Below are 13,911 nucleotides of genomic sequence, written 5' to 3'. Positions count from 1 at the left end.
AAAAGAACATTCATTCAGATTGTACATTCTCGCTTATTGTAGGTATGTGTTAAAATGACTGTATCTCCCATGTTATTTAAGATATTGACATTCTGTTTCTTCTTTTATGTAGAGTGACATCCTGGCCTCAAGCATGCCAGGTTTTAGACCTCTCACACATTCCATTATGAATCTACATGAGTTTATATGCCTCAACCCCCATATGGCCAGGCTTTATTTTTAGTTTGGAGGTGTATGACAATATATATCAGTTTTACCACTTTTGCAGTAAAATATTTTTATCCAAGAATCCATTTCATGTATGGGAGACCTTACACCGCCCCACACCATCACACTGCCTCCACCAAAAGATGTTGCTCTATCGGTGCAGCAATCAGCTTAGCATTCTCTGTGTCTTCTCCACACTTTGACCCTGCGATCCAAATGCCATTGGCAGAATCTGGACTCATTGCTGAACATAATGTTCCTCCACATGTTGAGGTTCCAGTGCATATGTTGCTGACACCAGCACAAATGGGCCTGATGGTGAAGGGCAGTCATGGTAGGCCTCCTGCCATGACTGCCTATGAGACCGGAGATTGGCTGCGTGCAGTCTGTTCCGGACTGTCTGGGCAGAGAGCCGTCGGCCATATCGTCCTGCAAATCTTGACTGCAAATCTGTAGAAGACAACCTATGGTACCTAAGTGCTGACAGGATGAGGAAGCAGTCTTCTTTGGGTGTCGTCTTCTTGGGATGCCCACTTTGCGGCCTGTCTCTGACATCCCCTGTTATATGGAACTTGGCCTTCACTTTGGAGATGGTACTAGGGCTCACTCCAAATAATGCCGCAACTTGGTTTTGCGGAAGACCAGCTTGAAGTTGCCCTATCGCATGGGCCCTATCCAGATCAGTCAAACGTGGTATGCCGATTCTTGGAGCAGACACCTACTGACCACTGTAGCAGGGCCCATGCTCACAGGCACCTGGGGGTACCAGATATGGGGCCCTATCTTGTGCCACCCGCTACCCGTTGCCACTACCCGTGATTTGCGCATTTTGCAGCTTCCGCTATCCCGAAACGGTATCTTGCGCCCACGCTACCTGCTATACATTATGCCAACTCCGTTACTTTTGTCTGGAGGTGTGTCCCTGGGTGTGCTTTATGCACTTTCCCTACAATTGCTATATTGAGCACACACTTTAGGGAAAGCAGATAGCGGGTACTCAGGACCACCCACTATCCCACTTGGGCTTTTACAAGAGTGCGCCCAGGCGACTTCTATGTGCACCCCGACAGAGCCATGCCACGCACGCGGTCGGACTGATACTGGGACGCCGTCGGAATGGACTGAGTATATTACTCATATAGACGGTTTAGAGGAAAGACTGTTTTAACTTGGACACTTACGCCAGTGTGTTTTATTGTTTTATCATAAGCTAGCAGCTGTGCTATATTTTTATTCTTAATATTTTATTTGCCCAATCTACCTTGTCAATAAATTAGTTTACACATAGTTCCACCTCTGCCTCTTGTGTCTGTGTGGTGTGACCAGGGGATTTTAGTCAATCAGTACAACCTTGTGACACGTCCACTTGGAGACATGTGGCCGTGCACATGCGGCTCCACCTCACAAATTAACTCGCCTATAATATAATATTATATATATATATATATATATATATATAAAGCCACCATGCTTTAGCCTCAGTTGAACCCCTGAGAAAATCCCTCTCTCCATCACGGGTTTCGGTTTGCGGATTTAGGATAGCGCAGCCTGCCCTTAAAGGCAATGGCACCTGGCACAGTGATTGATTTGATTGGCGTAACGCCCAAACCACACCTATGCATAATATAGTGGGTAGCGCAGGTGTTTTACGGATAATGGCAGGTGCGCAAGATAGCAACTTTTGCGGGGGAATGCCTCTTACGCAATGCCAAATTCCCAAATAACGGGTTTAGGGACTCTGGCGCAAGATAGGGCCCTTATTGCCAAGAGGCATTGTTACAATAAAGAAATAATCTACCAAACACAAATTTCCTTACTTTCTGTGTGATGTTTATATATGTATGTATATATACCTACCTGCTCCTCTTATCAGCCATAACCAGCTCTTCACAAGCTACAGCCTCCAACAGACACTCCGATGGCAGCAGTGCCAACCTGATACCCCGTAGCAGCTCTGGTAAGTGATGACGTCGGCCTTCCAGGTCATACTGAACCCACCGCAACACAGAGTTAAACACAACCTGCCAGAAGTCATATCTATGATCAATTAAACATCATATGTTTTAAAAGAAACATTTAGATAGTTTGGCAGTTGGTGGCATTAACCTACCCTGAGTTATACTTAACCAACCAGATCAAGTTAAAGGATCAAGTATGTGGACAACCAAACACGACACCCATATATGTTTGTTGAATATTTCATTGCCCTGTTGCATTCTAGGACTGACAGTGAGGTAAATTAAACTCAACTTTTTAACTTCTTAACTTTTTAGCAATGGCACAGCAGTCAGTAAAGACTATTTAGTGAAACTTATTTTCATGGCAGACTAGCAGCCAAGATGAGAGTTGCAATATAACTAATCATTAGCGATTCTTTTGTCCATAGAAAAACATGTTTGTAATGAGTCCTCATGCCAAATTCTAATGTAAATTGTATGTTTGCTATTTGTTTATCTGCTGTCCATTTGAATCTGTTGTTCTGAATTTTTAGCCAAATCTGTTGTTATTTTGTCAATGCAAATATACATTGTGTCTTTTAGAGCCTGATGTGCAACACACTACACAGCAATTTGCTTGAGGAATTTTAACAGCTGGGTTGTGAATTAAGCCAACTGTACCTGTACTTGTACTTTACCTCCATAAACCCCATGATGCGCAGTGATGTTCAAAGGTTCGCACAACTCGAAAAAGCATGTGTTTGTGGGGTACTGCTTTGGAATGGCTTGGATGAAATGACCAAAAGGAGTAATCATATAAGAAAATTCAAAAGCATCTATAAACAATCAATCATGGACATGTATAAGAGAGACCTTGAAAAATGAGAATTGTACATACTTAGTATATTTTATTTTTTGTGGCATTAAGTTGGTTTGCCTCTGGTAGGCTATTTGCTTTGCACGGTAAAGCAGTTAGTATTTAAACTTAATCTAATGAAGTAGTAAGAAGGAGCAGGACTAGATAAGCATGGCTTCTTTCTGTCCCTTCTTGAACATATAATATGGTGTTCTGTAAATGAATGTGGTTTGAATTAATTGACTGTACAGTTAAATTCTATTCTGGTCGTTTGACTATTTAAGAAGAATTGTAAACTGATATGTTAAACTGTTCGAGAGAAACAAAAAATTCAATTCAATTCAAAGTTAATACTATGAAATAAAAGTGGGGTTATTTCACTCTTTTGGGAAGCCTTTTCACTAGATTTTGGAGCATGGCTGTGGGGATTTGCTCCCATTCAGACACAAGAGCATGGGTGAGGTCAGGCACTGATGCTGGGTGATGGAGTCTGGCTCACAGTTGGCGTTACAATACAGTGGCCAGACACCGCCGGTTTCTGGGGACACTCCCCGTTTTGGATGACCTGTCCCCGGCAAAACCTGTCCCAGAAATGTCCCCGATTTAAGCATATTACGAATGGTACGTCTCATTGTGCGCAGGAAGCCCGAGCGAGCAGAGTGTGCTTGCCATGCCTTTTTTTTTTTTTTTTTTTTTGGCTTGACTTGGCTTGTATTATTGTCACCGAACCTAATTTCCATCAGGCATAGTTATGGCCGCTGAGGGTCCTAGCCATGGGGTCCTAGCGCATCACCCACGAGCAAGCTTGCCATGGTACTGTCTGTCACGTTAGTTCAGGAGGTGCTGACTGCTGAATGAATGAAAGTGGAAAGTGTTCTTGGCACATGCTGGTGTTTTTTTGCTGGTCTATTTGGTTAAAATAAATTAAACTAAAATTGTCCCTGTTTCTTTATTTCATCATTAAATTTTTTTTTTTTTTTTTTTTTAAACCTCAAACCTGGAAATGTCCCAAGATTTCATTTGAGAAATCTGGTCACCTTATGTTCCAATCATCCCAAAGCTGTACAGTGGAGCTCAGGGGCCTCATTTATAAAACAGGAGCACAAAACAGCAAAAGTACGTATGCCAAAAAAATTTAGATTCATAAAATCATGTGTACACACATCTACAAGCAATTCCCCTTTAAAAATCACAAATCAACCTGAAATGTTGCACACCAACATGAGCCTCAACTTCCACCCTGGGAACACCCACAATTAGCCATATATGGTCAGGATAAATGGCCTTCATGGATGTTGATATGCATACTGAAGAGTTTATCCATTTATCTTGATTTTAGGGCAAAAATGGCACAATTGGAGTGCATGGCAAGGCACGGCAAAAGTTTTATTTACAGCACATTTCATAAACAGAGGCAATTTAAAGTACTTTGCATAATAATAAAGATACAGTAGAATTTACAGATTTGAAAGAGTATAATTAAAAAGGCAGGATTACAATATTCTATATAGGATACTAATATTTCTAATATTACATAACACTGTCCTTTTTTCTAAAAAAAAAAAAAAAAAAAAAAAAAAAAAAAAGACCTTTAACTCAAGTAAAATTTCTACAAACATATAGACTATCTCTGCTTGAGTTAGGTGCAGCAGTAATTTATTAAACTCAGATGTGACATAATAAATAGGAAATGGTCTGACATAACCAAAGATGCCAACAAACTACAGCCTTATGCTGTGGGATGGAGGTCAGACTAGATGAGCATTCAGCATCAACAATTACATAAATCAACATTATTGGAGGAGTGCCAGATAATGGAGACGTGGATTTGGTTGATAATATTGCTTGGGGTGAACCAGGTGTGTTTAAGACCATATCATTTGAAAATGCAAGTTTGATTGGTGAACACTATTTTTTTTTTTTTTTTTTTTTTGTCAGTTTTGTGATAGTGAACTTGCCCTGCATTATGATTAGGACACAAGTGATGATGATATTGCGTGTAATGATTCAGCGAGAGCTGTCACGGGCTTTACTTCAAGACTTTGCTAATTTACACAATCCATGTACAGGTGGTGAAGATGTGCTGCATGAGGTAACTGGAGAAGGCAGCAACCACAGAGTCTACAGTGCGCTCTGTGTGCCTGAAAGCAGTCATGTTCACTGCAGTGAGTTTACACACAAAAACTATATGACAGCTAAAATCGTACTTGGTGATATACGCACTGAATTGGAAGATATTATTTAATAGTACTGACACACTGTTTTGGACCATGTTGTAATGTTGGATTTGAGCAACCAATGATGATGACATCTTGTGTTAGGTACCATAAAGTGCGACCCTCTCCTCAGCACTCTCTCCTCAGCACTGGGAAATGTGATGGTGAGACAGTGCTGATGAAATATTGAGCGGAATTTGATTTGAGATTTGAGCTGGCTTATAACTTTTACAGTTGATATGTGCTTATGGAACGGTTATGGCTCACTTGCACAAGCACAAATGACACTGCTGGTATGAAAGTTTATAATTAAGTGGATCGCTGAGTAACATGTAATACAAAGTGAAATTTAGGGCCTGTTCCCACCTGGTATTAACAGCCATCCTGAGAAATCCGGATACAAGCTGACACCTCTAAGTACAGGTGTAAACAGCAGCAGTGTGTACTCAATGCGTTATGAGTGATCGGATCTCAGGATCCATTCGGAGGTGGTCTGGGACGCTTGTGTCCGCATCGCATTACAGGTGTAAAAGGACATGTGTCCCAGGACGGACTAAAGGACCGCCTACTAACCTGACATCCTCTGTCTGGTCCAGCCCAACGCGCCTGACACCGACCACACCGTCACTTTTCCAATAGAAAAAATATCTTACCTGAGTCTGCCCAGCACAGCTACGCTGTCAGCTGATGGATCAAATGCAGACTTAAGTGCAGGTTGGCTATAAAGCAGCTGGTTAATGAGTAAAAACTCCCCTAAATAAGACATGAGACCCCATAAAAACATGGTGGGAGAAATTTGAAAGGGTCTTCAAAATATGTATTGACAACATGCAGGTTTTTTTCTTTCATATAAAATTAGGAGGCGGTAGCATGTCTTGAATTTTGTGCGACGGCGTGATTAAAGACATTCTTTCTAACCCTACACACAATTGTAAATACAGGAATACTACAGAAATACTGTAGCAGCCGTGGCTATGCTTATGTGGCCTTACAGTTACTCCGGGAATGCCACAGAAATACAACAGGTTGATTTATCGACCTAAGAAGAGAACCCTATGAGACCCGCTAGAACAATGAAATAATCTGAGCTGGACGTGATCGGGTCGAGCCTGTAACTGATGTGAAATACATCTTCAGTGATTGACAGGCGCATTAAAATGAGACTGGATCATGCAAGAATTTCTACTTTTGTTAAATACCTGCTGGCTGCCTTCCTCGACAGCAGCAGCGGCTCCCGTTGATCTGTTCAGCTGCAAGAATTCCTCATGCTCCTTCGCATGATGTTTCTGGAGGTGCTTAATTAAATTTGTGGTATTATATCTGGCAATGCTACAACCACCCCTGGCAACATTCATTTTACCTACACTGAAAACTGCCGTCGAGCTAGTTGGCGTGTGAAGGGTGAAATACCTCCATATCGCAGACCCTTTCGTTTGCTCCATGTTGCTTCTGTTTGCAACTCAACTCAATCAACTCTTGTGGCATGCAGCACACGTGCCGTACAACGTAGCCCGTTTCACAAAGATTTAAAGGGGAAGGATTGGTCTTACAGATTGGCTGCTTTTACAGATACCCAATCCAGGTAAAATGTTGATATCAGCGCCGATATTCGATGCAAATATCGGATCAGTGCATCCCTAATCAAGCCACCATCGCTGTTTATGCAAAGCCATTATGCACGGCTCTGCGTATTTACAGTGCTCATTACTAACTTTTAATTGATCCACAAATGTGCCTCAAAATAAATCCACCCATCAATAGCATCTGTATTATGTGTGACACAGTGCAACACACATATTCACACTCAGAAATACAATATAAAAAAAAAAATAGGCTTGTTCAAAATCATATACACACAGTGAAACTGCACATTAAGGGCTTAGTATATTAAAATAATAAAGTCACTCTAATAATGTTGCATAAATTTCAACTTTCATGTTATTTTCTAGTCTCCACAAGCCTGCAGCCAAAACTCTGTGTATGCATGATATGAAGACTGTGGGAAAGTGTGCACTTTCTCACCGCACATTCTTTGTTATTAATACCGATTTACGTGTAGAAAATAGCATATGCATATTTCTGTGTGTATGCAGCATTTACACATTTGGCCCCAGGTCTGGGCTCTGTGCAGGTCAGTCATGTTCCTCCACACCACACTCAGTAGCCCATTTCTCACAAGGGCACTGTCATGTTGAAACAAAGAAGGGTCCTCCCAAAACTGTTCTCTAGAATGTTATTGTGTTGCAGTTTTTTCGTGATAGGGAAGGTCTGGGGGCCACATAAAAACTGCCCCATGCGTTAAACCTGTGATAAATGGAGAAATGCACAAAGCCCGTTCTTTGAAACTCTCCCTTCAAGACGAGTGGACAGCACTTCCTCCTTTCTGTGATTTCACACATAAGGCTACGCCGCCCATTTAAACTGGCCAAGGTAACAAGTTAGTGACATGTCGAAGAAACGTTGCGCCATAGAAGGATGCAAGGAGACTGTTTCATTGTGCAGTCTTATAAGATGATAATTCCCGTTTACCGGTGAGTACCGTTGAGCACTGTTGAGCAGCGTAGGTTGTAACGGTAAGACTGTGCTTGGGGTGCCAGTTAGGTCAGCGCCTAACAATACTTCATCAGGGTGTGAGTCAGTATATATATATATATATATATATATATATATATATATATACACTACTCACAAAAAGTGAGGGATATTCGGCTTTCGGGTGAAATTTCAGGATGAACCTAAAATGCATTATAACTTTTACAGGTGAACTTAATGTGACCTTCTGTAAACTTTTGAATGCACATGTCCAACTGTTCAATGTTTCAGTACTTTTTGCACAAGTTGCTGTTCTCTAACAAGGAGTTTAACGGCAAAATTCACAACAGGTGTTTGATCCATGAATCGACCAATAAATTTCCTGGTTCAATTAGAATTGGTATTTAAACAGTCCTCCTCATCATGCTGTTCACATTTTGACATCATGAGACCAAGACGACACCCAACAATTGATCAGCAGCACCTCGCCATTGCGAGGCTTCAAACAGGATGTTCTCAGACGGAAGTGACCACTGAGCTTAGAGTATCACAGAGTGTCATCAGCAGGTTGCAACAGAGATACAGAGAGACTGGAAGAGTCACGGAAAGGCATAGAAGTGGACATCCTTTGGCCACATCCCACACTGATGACCGCTTCATTGTGAACAGTGCCCTGCGGAACCGGATGATGAATGCCACTCAACTCCAGGCACGTTTAAGGGAGGTGAGAGGCACCCAAGTGTCACGTCAGACCATTCGAAACCGTTTACATCAGCATGGTCTGCGTGCTAGACGACCTGCAAGGGTACCTGACCACACCACCAGGCACAGGTGTCATCGTCTTGCATGGGCCAGGGAGCATTTACGCTGGACGAGGGACCAGTGGGCCTCAGTGCTGTTCTCTGATGAAAGCTGATTCATGTTGAGCAGAAATGATGGCCGCCAACGATGTTGGAGACGTCAAGGAGAGCGCTATGCATCAGACACTGTTGTCACCAGACGAGCCTTTGGTGGTGGTGGTGTTACTGTGTGGGCAGGTGTGTCTAGTCAGTACAGAACTGCCCTAATGGTACAGTGACAAGCCCATACTACCTGAATAACATCATTAATCCAGTCATTGTGCCCCTGCATGAACAACACAGGCCTAATTTCATCTTCATGGACGACAATGCTCCAGCTCATCGAGGTCGTATCATTAGGAAACGGTTGCTGGAGACTGGGTTACCTCAGATGGAGTGGCCTGCACTTTCTCCAGACCTGAATCCCATAGAAAACCTATGGGATCAGCTGAGTCGCCGTGTAGAGGCTCAGAGCTCTGTACCCCAGAACCTCAATGTCCTGAGGGCCGCCCTTCAAGAAGAGTGGGATGCCATGCCTCAGCAGACAATAAGTCGACTTGTGAACAGCATGAGACGTCGTTGTCAAGCTGTAATTGATGCTCAAGGGCACATGACAAGTTATTGAGACATTGACATTTTTTGTTGTGGTATACCCACCACTGTTGTTGGCTTTTGTTTCAATAAATGGTTTGAGATGAGGAAATCACCAGTGCATGCTTCTACTTAAATGCCCTACTTTCATGATATAATATCACTGTAGCGTGAACTTTTTACATTTTCCGTAAATTTCACCCGAAAGCCAAATATCCCTAACTTTTTGTGAGTAGTGTATATACGTATATATATATATATATATATATATATATATATATATATATATATATATACATTTTTTTTTTTTTTTTTTTGGTCAGTTAGTCCACCGTACATAAGGTTCAACAAATGAGGAAAAGAAATAAAACCCCTTTCTTGAACCCATAAAAGCACATAACCCAAAGCCAACCAATCCAAACAACTCATAACACCATAAGGAATTTTCAGTTCAAATAAAATGTATTGTGGCAAATCATAGGCAAGGAATCAACCAAGAAGTCAGCAACAGAAAAGGCAGCAACACAAAAAAACCCAACAAAGAAATCAAAGGCCAGTCCATTCCAGAAAAAACAAAAATCCAGTCCCCAATTTCAACCCAGCCCAAAATCCTCACACAGTCTCTTTCTGTACAACAGTTCAACTCATTCCCAATTTCAAAAACAAAGTAAATTCAACTCAGCTCAGTTCAGTTCAGTTCGGTTCCAGTTCGATACAAAAAAAAAAATAAAAGAAGAGAAAAAGGAAACAGAAATAAACCCCCGGATTCACCGGAGTTACCTCCCAGTCCCGTCCAGTCAAGTCCCGTCCGTGTATTACGTCAGTCGCGGAAATAAACGCGGACTCACACGAAAAAAAACTGTGGAGACGCCAAAACTCTGCTCCGTACCCCAGCAGAACAGCCTCACCGCTTCCTCCGCAATACTGTGTGCCGTGCCATTTTGGATTTCCCCCGGCTTTTAAATGGGAAGGACTGCCGCCATTGGCTCATGAATGGAGGTGTGTTAATCACAGCGGGGCTCATGAATGAAGGTGGGGCTCATGAACGGAGGTGTGTGTGTAAACTTTCAGTAGCCCCCCCCCCCCCCCCCCCCCCCCCCCCCCCGCGCGCCAGAAAACTAACCTATGGGGTGTTTTTTTAAATTATTATTATTATTTATTTATTTATTTTTATTTTATGGGTCAGTGAAAGGAAATCTTCATCCTCACTCTCCTCCTCAGAATTCATGGTTTCTCTGCTGTTGACTTATGTCCTGCTGTGAATTACTCATGACAGTTGCTGAAGTGTCTGAGTTAGTGGCAGTAGAGGGAAATCCTTTAGCAGGGTAGCAAGGTTTTAGTCGAGAAATGTGAACTGTTTTCAGGTCCTCACCTGTGTCTTCCAGCACAACTTCATAATTGACTGGTCCTTTTTTCTGGACGACTCTGTACGGTCCTTGCCATTTTGGGGCCAGCTTGGCAGCAAAGGACTTGTCTGCTCTAGAAAGAGGGTGAGCACACAGCCACACTCGAGCTTTTTCCTCAAACTCCATCTCTCTTCTGTTTTTGTCATAGTTTCTCTTTTGCCTGACTTGTGCTTTGTGCAAGTTTTTTGCTACAAATCCCTGCATCTCACTCAGCTGGGCAATTTTTGGGTAGGACAAAGAGTCTGGTGGTGGTAGTCGGGGCAGCAACATTACCTCCAAGGGTCCCCGTAGAGGTCTCAGCAGGTTCAGCTCAGCTGGTGTCACTCCAGCGGACTCGTTGACAGCTGAGTTGAGGGCAAATCGGAATTCAGGTAAGTGTTTATCCCATTGCTTGTGGTTATTTCCTACCTAGGAAGCTATCATTGTCTTGAGAGTCCTGTTTATTCTTTCAGTGAGATTTGTTTGTGGATGGTAGGCTGTGGTCATTTTATGTTTAAGGTTCCATTCCCTGCAGGTTTGTTCAAAAAGGCTGGCAACAAACTGGGGTCCCTGGTCAGAGAGGAGGTAGTCGGGAAGCCCCCAGCCTGTCAAGATGTCCTGGACGAGAATTTTCATCACTGACTCCGCTGTTGCTTTCCTCAGGGGAAAGAGCACGACCCACCGGGAGAAGTAGTCCACAAACACGAGGAGGTACAGGTTCCTCTTTGAAGTCCTAGGGAACGGACCCATCAGGTCGACACCAACCATCTCCCATGGGTTCTGAACAATGGTTTGCTGGAGTTTTCCGGCCATTTTCCGGCTCTCAGGCTTGTAAGCTTGACATACTGTACAGTTTCTGACATGCTGTTTGACTGCCAGACTCAAACCAGGCCAGTACACCAATGAACACATCCTTTTATAGGTTTTATAGCGACCGAGATGACCAGCATGCGGGTCTTCGTGGAACCTTTGCAGGAGTTGATGACGGCAGGGCTCAGGAATGTACAACTGGTAAATGGTTTTATGGGTCAGTGTTAACACTCTGTAGACCATATCCTCCAAGATAGTGAATTTGGTGAATGCATTCACCGCCACGTCCCCATTTTACAGGATCGACTGGTAGAGCTCCTGGATATGAAGATCATCCTGCTGAGCCTTCCAGATGACATCATCCAAGAGTGGTAGGTCTTTTATTGTGACAGGAGGGTGGTTGGCCAACAGGGTTGCACAGACCGGATGGGAGAGGCCAACCAATTCGCCTGGGGTTCTGGAAAGGGCGTCTGGAACAGTGTTGTATTTCCCCTTCCTATACTCCAGGGCCTGAAATTCATTTTTCAAAATGGGAGGGAATTCCCCCTTACATGCTACACATAGGGGGGGTTTATACACTTTTTTTGGGGGGGTGGGGGGGGTGGGGGGGGTACTATTTGCAAACTTAACTGCAGTTTGTACATTGTCCTATTTGTACCTCAGATTAATACACTGCTTTTATTTGATGTCTCTTTCTCCTTCTTTAGTGGTCATCACTGCTGCATCAGCAGCTCATTTCACCATTGTTATGTTCAAGCCACGGATATATTCTGAGCCAGTTAAACTGAAACTTGTCTCTGGGCTGCTTAGTGATGTTACCGGCGCTACCTGTTTGAGGATCCGGGGGATTTGGGTCATTTTTGGGTTCACTGGCACCACCATTAGCGCCTCCATTCATTCTTTCTTCTGTTGTTTTTTTTGGAGCGGTTTCCCCTTCAGAGGCCTGTACCATAAAGCTGGATTTCGGCTTAGCGAGCTAACTACAGGCTTAAACCTGGATTTTCTGTACCATAAAGGTGGTTTATTTTTTATCGGGGTATGCTGCCGTGGTAACATACGCTGAACACCTCACCTGCTCCGGAGCAATTTAAGTTCAGGATAAGAGCTCAGCAGGTATGAAAGCCCCACCCACTGACCAATCGGTTCTCTTGGAAAATGGCGTGCCCATTTGATGAGAACCCAGTGGATCTAGTGCACAACTTGTCAGTGTTAATTTCAACGGCTATTTTTCAATTTAGTTTTAGTCTTAGTCTTGTGTCAAATGCCCTTATTAGTTTTAGTCATATTTAGTCAACTTGTATTCTTTTTTGTTTAGTTAAATTTTAGTCGACGAACAGTCTTGGGATTTTAGTCTAGTTTTAGTCGAAGAAAATCCAAAGTATTTTAGTCTAGTTTTAGTCAACAGTCTTTTTTTTAGTCTTTGACTTGCATCATGTTGGCTTTTTTTAATTTAACATGTTAAATTATTATTATTATTTTAAAAATGTAATTTGCTTATCAAACAGACCTAACAATTCAGCTACCAATGAATGAGCAGCAGTATGCATGTGATAACATAGATTGACAAATAAGCCGAAGTGATACTTCTTCTGTGAATAGACAAGCTAAGCCAGTGTGCTGCTGCTACCCAGTGAAAATAGACCGGAGTGGCAACTCTTCACTTTGTTACACAACCTATGTCAGTGCGCTGCTGTTTTACTTTGTTCTCGCTGCGCTACGCTTCAGACAGCGCCAGTGGGTGTGTGCTCCTCAGTCATTCACACACACACCCTGGCATGAGCACACAGCAGCGCAGGAGGAGAAAAACTGACGAGCATCCAATGAATGCACTTTTGGATTGTAATTTAAAAGTCTATGACGAAAAAGGAAAGACACATTTTATTAAGTTTTTATTTAATGTAATAGATTTCGTCTTGTCTTTTTCGTCAACAAAAAATGCGTTTCAATTTTGTCACAGTCAGTGTTTAATTGATTTCGTCTCGTCTTCGTCCATGTTTGCATTCTCTTCCAGTTAACAGCATTGGATCCCATAGATTGAATCTGGCAACTACTTGTTTGCTAGCGAGGGCGATGCTGCGACAGCAGAGGGAGCGCTTAGCTTTGTGAATGAGAGGGGAGAGACAGCCCTCCAAGACTGGACATCTTCTTCTTTGTTTGTTTTGTGTTATGGCGAGTGGAAGTCTGATCAGTGTAATGCATTCAGCTCCAATGCAACGTTCACTTAACATTATTACATATCGCTGTAATTGTGTGCGGGAATTGCTTGCATTATCAAATCGGAATTTGCAGGAATCAGTGATAGTGTGCGTGAATCCCGCAATCCTGCAGCCAATTTCAGGCCCTGTACTCCACGGCAAAACTGAACTCCTGCAGACATAGGGCCCACCAAATCAGTCTGGTGTTCAGTTTTTGGGTCTTGAAAACCCAAACGAGTGAGGAGTGGTCCGTCACTACAGTGAAGAATCGTCCTTCGAGGTAACATCTCCACTTTTCCACACAACAGCCAAACACTCCAGTTCCGTGGTGGAGTAATTTCTT

General features: G+C 42.8%; 1 protein-coding gene across 4 annotated transcripts in view; it reads right to left on the bottom strand.

Moving 5' to 3' along the window:
* enc2 (ectodermal-neural cortex 2) overlaps positions 1-13,911 on the bottom strand; it is a 225,307-nt gene that overhangs the window by 74,305 nt on the left and 137,091 nt on the right. For 3 of the 4 annotated variants that reach the window (XM_030053022.1, XM_030053023.1, XM_030053021.1), the window contains exon 6: positions 2,065-2,228. The exons of the other annotated variant lie outside the window; for it this stretch is intronic. In XM_030053022.1, the coding sequence (XP_029908882.1) occupies positions 2,065-2,228 (164 nt within the window). The remainder of the gene's footprint in view (positions 1-2,064; positions 2,229-13,911) is intronic. 4 annotated transcript variants of the gene reach the window in all.

This window comes from Myripristis murdjan, chromosome 6 (assembly GCF_902150065.1).
Source record: "Myripristis murdjan chromosome 6, fMyrMur1.1, whole genome shotgun sequence".
Lineage (NCBI taxonomy): Eukaryota > Metazoa > Chordata > Actinopteri > Holocentriformes > Holocentridae > Myripristis > Myripristis murdjan.
This window is presented reverse-complemented; position numbering and strand designations above follow the sequence as displayed.